The 7,313-nt window shown below is 40.6% G+C and overlaps 1 protein-coding gene across 1 annotated transcript; it reads left to right on the top strand.

Moving 5' to 3' along the window:
• The first annotated feature begins 1,295 nt into the window (after positions 1-1,295).
• LOC108439568 (proteinase-activated receptor 3) lies at positions 1,296-6,448 on the top strand. Its single transcript, XM_017718035.2, has 2 exons — positions 1,296-1,573; positions 3,041-6,448. Exons 1-2 carry the CDS (start codon positions 1,516-1,518, stop codon positions 4,114-4,116), a joined length of 1,134 nt encoding a protein of 377 aa, XP_017573524.1. The 5' UTR covers positions 1,296-1,515; the 3' UTR covers positions 4,117-6,448.
• Positions 6,449-7,313: the final 865 nt, after the last annotated feature.

Here is a 7,313-nt window from a genome sequence, read left to right as displayed (position 1 = left end):
AAATAAAAGTAGTTATTGGATAATTCAAAGTAGTTATTGGATAAATCAAAGTAGTTATTGGATTATTTAAAGTAGTTATTGGATAAATCAAAGTAGTTATTGGATAAATCAAAGTAGTTATTGGATCATTTAAAGTAGTTATTGGATAATTCAAAGTAGTTATTTGATAAATCAAAGTAGTTATTGGATAAATCAAAATAGTTATTGGATAAATCAAAGTAGTTAATGGATAAATCAAAGTAGTTATTGGATAATTCAAAGTAGTTATTGGATAAAACAAAGTAGTTATTGGAAAAATCAAAGTAGTTAATGGATAAATCAAAGTAGTTATTGGATCATTTAAAGTAGTTATTGGATCATTTAAAGTAGTTATTGAATAAATCAAAGTAGTTATTGGATCATTTAAAGTAGTTATTGGATAAATCAAAGTAGTTATTGGATAATTCAAAGTAGTTATTGGATAAATCAAAGTAGTTATTGGATAAATCAAAATAGTTATTGGATAAATCAAAGTAGTTATTGAATAAATCAAAGTAGTTATTGGATAAATCAAAGTGGTTAATGGATAAATCAAAGTAGTTATTGGATAATTCAAAGTAGTTATTGGATAAATCAAAGTAGTTATTGGATCATTTAAAGTAGTTATTGGATAAATCAAAGTAGTTATTGGATAATTCAAAGTAGATATTGGATCATTTAAAGTAGTTATTGGATAAATCAAAGTAGTTATTGGATAATTCAAAGTAGTTATGAACAATTAACAGTACTTATAATTTATAGTAGTCTCTGAATATTTCATAGTAGACACAGATTAATTCATGGGAGTAAATGGATAATTTAAAGAAAATACTAAATAATTCATAGTGGGCACTGAATCATTCATTAAAGTTGCTAATAACTATGATGACAGTTGTTGTTACAGAATAATTTTAGTAGTTACTGAACAACAAGTCAGATTCAGAGAACATTTAATAATAATACAGAGTTAAGTGAGGCATACAGCCATGATAATTATGTATGTGAGCTACTAAATAAGCTTTAACAATGGTAAAAACAATGTTTTACTGCGATTACACACAGTTACAGATTATAATGAGTAAGTATAGGAAAAACAAGCAGCAGACGGGCTCTGAAACGTACAGGTGTGTGAAGAGAAAGGGAACGAGCTGACATGTGAAAACAGCACAGAGGAGTGAGATGTGGTGATGTAAGTGCCGGGGAATTTCACTGGACGGAGGCCTTCCGGAGGTGTTCAGAAAGGGAACGAGAAGAGAGAGTGAGTGGGTGAGAGAGAGAGAGAGAGAGAGAGTAAAGCAGAGAGAGCATGTCAGGAAAAGAGCAGCGTAGTGCGATGTGAGCGGGGCTTATTTATTTTGAGTGGTTTCACACGGACAACAGGAGGTGGGCTCGGCATCTTGGTGGTTCACAGCGTTGATCCTTTCTAAGAGTAACAGTGAAAGACAGACGACAGACGGCAGTTTTCCGTGTGGAAGGGCTGAGTTAGTTGGTCCAGCCATGGGAAAAACACTCCTCATTTTCATTATGACTTTACTTCTCCTGGAGCTCACGCGAGGTAAGACTAAACCTGTTTTGTTTGACTCTTTCTAATCTAAACCATGTGAGTGCTCTGGCCTTCCTTTGTCTTTGGGGTCATTTTGACCCCATTCAATGTTCATTGTCTCTACAAAAATGGTTGACTTCATTTTGTTGCTTCATATCATGATTTTTACATATCGCTGTTGTAGGAAGAAAACCTTGTATCTCCAAAATGGTAACTTTACAGGAGAAGGAAAAAACCTGGTGTACTTTTAATGTAAGTCAATGGAACCACAAGTTTTTCCAAGCGATTTTGGACCTTTTTTTTATCCATTGGTTGTTTTGGGTGATACTGAACTCACTATAACATCTTCAACAACTCATCTAACCTCGCAGAACCACACCTGTAGTAGTCTGAGAACCACAGATTGTTCACTCCACATGGGGGGGACCTAATTCACACCAGAACTTTGATATTTATTAGAGGTTTAAATTCCTGAGGTTAAACTGCTGAAAGGCGTGAGGCCTAAAGTGTTAAACAGTTTGTAGTTTGTGGTGTTGGTCAGGTTTATGGCAAACCTCTATAAGCCCTGTTCAGTTTTGTAGGCTTCCTATAGGTCAATAACCTGCTTTGGCTTGCCTACTGTTACAATACGGCATGTAATGTAGTAGCATCATATTGGCATGATTGGAAGGAAACCTTGTAAGCTCTAAAATGGTCACTTTATAGGAGAAGAACAAACATTCTTAACCCCTTAAATGGCCAGGACCCATCAGCTTCATTACACACCTCTAAAACTTTAGAATACATCAGGGACGTTACACTGAAGTCCATGTAGTTACTGATTAATAAGCCTTTGTAAGTAATAAGCCTGGGATTTTAAGATATTGACTTGGAATGGAGGTCAATGTAACTGTGTTACCATTTCATTTGCAAGAATTTGTACACAAAAGGTTTGTGTTTTCAGTGATTGATTCATTTTATTATTATTGATATGTCTATATTTATTCAATAACTGACAACTTGCACATCGCTACTGTTGTATCAAACCTTGTATCTCCATTTTTGTCGTTTTTCAGCTTTTGACAAAGTTTGAAAACGCCTGTTGTCCTTTACATTGTTTGTAAATTTCACGATGAATGGACCAAAAGAAACGGCCCAAAATGACTTGAAAAAACGTCTGGTTCCATTGACTTACATTAAAACTAGAGTAGGTTTTTTGCTTCTCCTGTAAAGTCATTGTTTTGGAGATTTTCGAGGTTTTGATCCAACAACAGCAATATATATATATAAATATAGAAAACATCATTTTTAGAAGCTTACAAAGCAATGATTAGGGCTACTTAGCAATTGGAATATTTGGAGTATCAATTTTCTTTTTTTCAATTTAATTTTTGTTCAATATTTGCCAGGCCGGCACTTTCAGTCCTGAATAAAACATAATAAACATAAGTAAAAAAAATAGTTTCTGTGTCTGATTGACTCCCTTCTCCATTCAAACAGGGTCTAAAAGTGGGAAGAACAGGCATAACAGGACGGAGGGGATCAGCCCGAGAACTTTCAGAGGCCAAACAATCCCTGTCCAGCTTCCCCTCCCTCCAAACTCCACGGAAACACTGGCACGCTCGTCCCCCTCTGGAGTGGTTGAACCAGGACTGCAGTTGCTCAGCAACAGCACAGCGATGTATCTCAGGGGCGCTCTGAGCACCCGGGCCATTCCCGCCGTTTACATCGTGTCCATCGTCGTTGGAGTTCCAGCCAACGTTGCCATCTTGGTGTCAATCGGCGCTAAAGTGCGGAGGGTGTCGTCGGCTATTTTGTACTGCAGCTTAGCGACGTCAGACCTTCTCCTTCTCCTTAGCTTGCTGCTGAAGATGCACTATCACTTCACCGGCAACGACTGGACGTTTGGCGAGGCCACTTGTCGCCTCGTCACTGCCTGTTTCTATGGCAACCTGTACTGTTCAGCGCACACATTAGCCTGCATCAGTGTGAAGCGCTACTTAGCCGTCGTGCACCCGTTTTTGTACAAGAGCCTGCCCAAGCGCTCCTGCACAGCATGGGCCAGCCTAGCCGTGTGGGTCATGTTCTCCATCGCCATTGTGCCTGAGCTCCTCGTCCATCAGACTTATAGAATCCCTCAGCTTAGGATCACCACCTGCCATGATGTCCTTCCGGTTGACCAGGGCAGCTCTAACTTTCTGGTGGTTTATAATCTAGCCTTGACTCTATTAGGCTTCCTGCTCCCCCTGATGGTGACCACTGCATGCTACACCTCCATCGTCTGGGAGCTGAACCGCTCTCACCGCGACTGGAGTCTTTACATCAAGGCCAGCACTTTAGTCTTCTTCATCTTCGTCCTTTGCTTCGCACCAAGCAGCTTCATCCACTTCCTGCACTACGTGCGGCTGTACTCGAGCGGAGCGGAGAACTTCTACGCCTACTTTAACGTCGCCGTGTGTCTGTGCTGCCTCCACAGCTGCTTGGACCCCTTTCTGTTTTTCCTGATGTCCAGGACTGCAGGCTCAAAGCTCTACTTCATGACCCGCAAAGGAAAGACACTCAGCATCTCCACTTAAAGCGTAGTCCCATCAATTTTACAAGATTTCTGTGTAATTCGATGGTCGAGATGTAAACAGAGCCATTCAGAGTGGTTTGGTGTGAAATAGTTGATTGTAGAGACTTTACAGTGGTGGTGATGGGAACCAGAGGTCGCCATGACTACAACACAGACATGGACACTTTATTTACCATCCAAAACGTACACATGCTTATTTCTAAAGTTTTATATGTAATATTGATGGTAAAATAGTTTGAAAGAAATACGTGTTCTCTGGGGACGACTTTGCCCAACAGCACCTCTTCACAATGAGCGCATTTTAAAAAATACATTTCAAGCCAAAATCTTATCCCAGAAAACTGTGTGACAGACAGTTTTGTCCTAACTTTCGGCGAGGGAGCTTTTAGAGGTGGACGTCGGGTTACTATCACCACCACTGTGGTTTCAGTCCACTCTAAATGGCCTCGTTTACACCAATTGAAAAAACTCGGTGCAATTCAATTTTAAACTTACTGGCCAGTTGATATCGACCAACTTCTGTTTGTGCTAATGCCCAGGCTGACCCATAACCCACTCAAATCGACCAGTGTGGTCAGTACTGATGTTAAACGGGAGGCCGGATGACCGACACAGTCACGATGTTGCGTTTGATTACGTATTGGACAAATTTATTTGAAAGAAAAGACAGAATCGTGAATCATATATACTAACAAACTGAGCACAACAACAACACAGCCAATACACAGCACTGTTAGTTTGTAATATTGTCTTTATAACACTCTTAAAAAAAAGAGCCTTCAGGAGCTCTTTAGTAAAGGGGATGGTTCTGTTTAGAACCATGGGTTCTAATCGCATGCTTAAATGGTTCTTAGCACGGTGACATGGTTCTTCAGATTGGTGGAGAACGTGTTGGTTCTACAGAGCACTTTTGTGGTTATGATGTCAAGCTTGTAACAATAGCAGAACCCTATACAACACATTCTCCATCAATCTGACGAACCACTTTAGCCAGCAAAGTTTTATATAGGACTCATATTTCTAAACAGAACCATTGCCTTTACTAAAGAACCCTTGAAGAACCATATTTTTTGTCCACCATTGGTGGTGCATAGCAGACGCTGACCTAGTGGCTAGACTTGCTTGCCATTACGTGATGTATGGACTCGAGTGAGTGTGCTGTCAAACAGAGAGCGTTTTCAGGTCTGTCATGATTAGAATTGGATGTTTGATAATCTCCCAAACGCTCTGTTCTGATATTCCAGTCCACCACCACTGAAGAACTGAGCACAGAAGGTGGATTTGGGGCTTTGTTTAAATGTGCAGTGTGTAAGGTTTAGTGGTATATATTAGGGGTATATATATATATATATATATATCTTGTAGTAAAGAAAACCATGTTTTTATTGGTGTATAATCACCCGTTTTCATTGCCTTAGAATGAGCCCAGAACAGAAGGTCGACGGTTCGATCCCCTTTAGCTGACAGTACATGACTGAGGTGTCCTTGAGCAAGACACCTAACCCCCCCAACTGCTCCCTGGGTGCTGTGGATAGGGCTGCCCACCGCTCCGGGCAAGTGTGCTCACTGCCTCCTAGTGTGTGTGGGTTCACTAGTGTGTGGGAGTTTCACTGCATGGATGGGTTAAATGAGGAGGTCTAATTCCTCTGTGTGCAAAACACAGTTGGCTGATGGCTCTGAATTCATGTTTTCTGCTGTCGCCCAGAACAGACATGCCAAACACTGCCTCTAGAGGGCACCTTTCTCGTTCTTACACAGTTCAGAATCAGCGGTTCCGGCTGGTGCTAGCTAACCATTTCGTGTCGTGAGAAGTTTGAGAACCCAAAGGTTGACAAGTAGAGGTTCAACTTTATTATTTAGCGCAAGAGAAAGCGAGGTAGGGTGAATCCTCGTCATCGAAGAAGTGAAAAAACGAAGCATAGCGAAATCAAGACAGGGATGGCTACATGCTTGGAAAGGGAGGTGTGCTCAGTTGGTTGCAATCTGCAACTTCGCCACTAGATGCCGCCAAATCTCATACACTGCACTTTTAAAACCGCCATGCGTCTGCGAAGACACAAAACAACGTTCTGATACTGGAATCGGAGCGGTTGTTGAGTTCTGGATCGAAGCTGGAACATATGTGGTCAGTTTATTTGTCCACTCACATGTACTTTCATCAGTAGGAAAGTAAAGGACTTTGGTCTGAAACGTTCCAACCATTTGGCTTCAAACTGTAAAGCAGGCAGCAGCAATTATGCATGGAAACAAATCAGGAGCCGTTTGAATAGCCGGGACTGAAAGGGGCACAATGTGCCTCCTGGACTGTGATGTATGTTTGTGTCGATGAAGGGGGTGGGGATGGGGTGTGGGGGGGTGGGGATGGGGGTTAGAGGAGATGGAGGAAGTTAGCACAAAGCTACCCTTGTTGATCAAGGTGAACCTTGTACATAGACCCTTTTTTGCCTGTTGTACAGAGACTGTGATAATTTCTGTTCCGCTTAACGCTTGACATTTGTGTGTAAGCGCTCTTTATGTTGTAATGGAATCATTAAAGCTAATAACAAAGCTCAAATTTACACCCTGCTTTTCCTACGTGTGTGTTTTCCATCCATAGTGAGCGTCTCGCTCAGCGAACTGCTGAATTACATGTTTACCACTTGGGAGCTACTGATTTAGAAGGGCCTAAAATAATCATTTATCCAGTCGTCTCTGTGATTACATTGTTTTGGAGACATTTGTAATGTTTAAATTGATGTTTTTATGAGTAGCATTAGGCAAATGTTTTGCCCAAAGTAAATATTTACTATTGATGTGAAGGCAGACAATGAAAACACATGTCATGTAATTTAGGGACACATGATGATACCTAAACCATAACTGTATTGGCAGATATTGATGGTACACTATAAAGTCAGAATGTGTAGGTGACGCAGCGTTACTGCACTAAAACATCTGCATTTTACTCATTTTACTGTTCCACCTAACCCTTACATTTGCCTTTAACACCAATGCAGGTAGATCTGTTAATATAATATCACACTAATCCAGGTAGATTTACTCCTAATATCTACATTTAAAGCTCCTCTATGTAAGTTTTGGGGATTTGGAGACCTCTCTGGTGGAAATGTGTAATGGCACGCAATGTGTGGAAGAACATTTGAAGAGTTTTGTTCCAAGAAGCATAACAAACTAGGGCTGGACGACTAATTGTTGGAC

The sequence above is a fragment of the Pygocentrus nattereri genome, chromosome 16, assembly GCF_015220715.1.
Source record: "Pygocentrus nattereri isolate fPygNat1 chromosome 16, fPygNat1.pri, whole genome shotgun sequence".
Lineage (NCBI taxonomy): Eukaryota > Metazoa > Chordata > Actinopteri > Characiformes > Serrasalmidae > Pygocentrus > Pygocentrus nattereri.
The sequence above is the reverse complement of the archived record's forward strand: the minus strand, read 5'-3'. Positions and strand labels throughout refer to the sequence as shown.

What these genes read in the sequence shown, in the direction of transcription:
- LOC108439568 (XM_017718035.2), top strand. Translation starts at nt 1,516, where the DNA reads ATGGGAAAAACACTCCTCATTTTCATTATGACTTTACTTCTCCTGGAG. An exon ending in TCTCCTGGAGCTCACGCGAG is followed by an intron (nt 1,574 to 3,040) that starts GTAAGACTAAAC and finishes CCATTCAAACAG; the next exon opens with GGTCTAAAAGTGGGAAGAAC.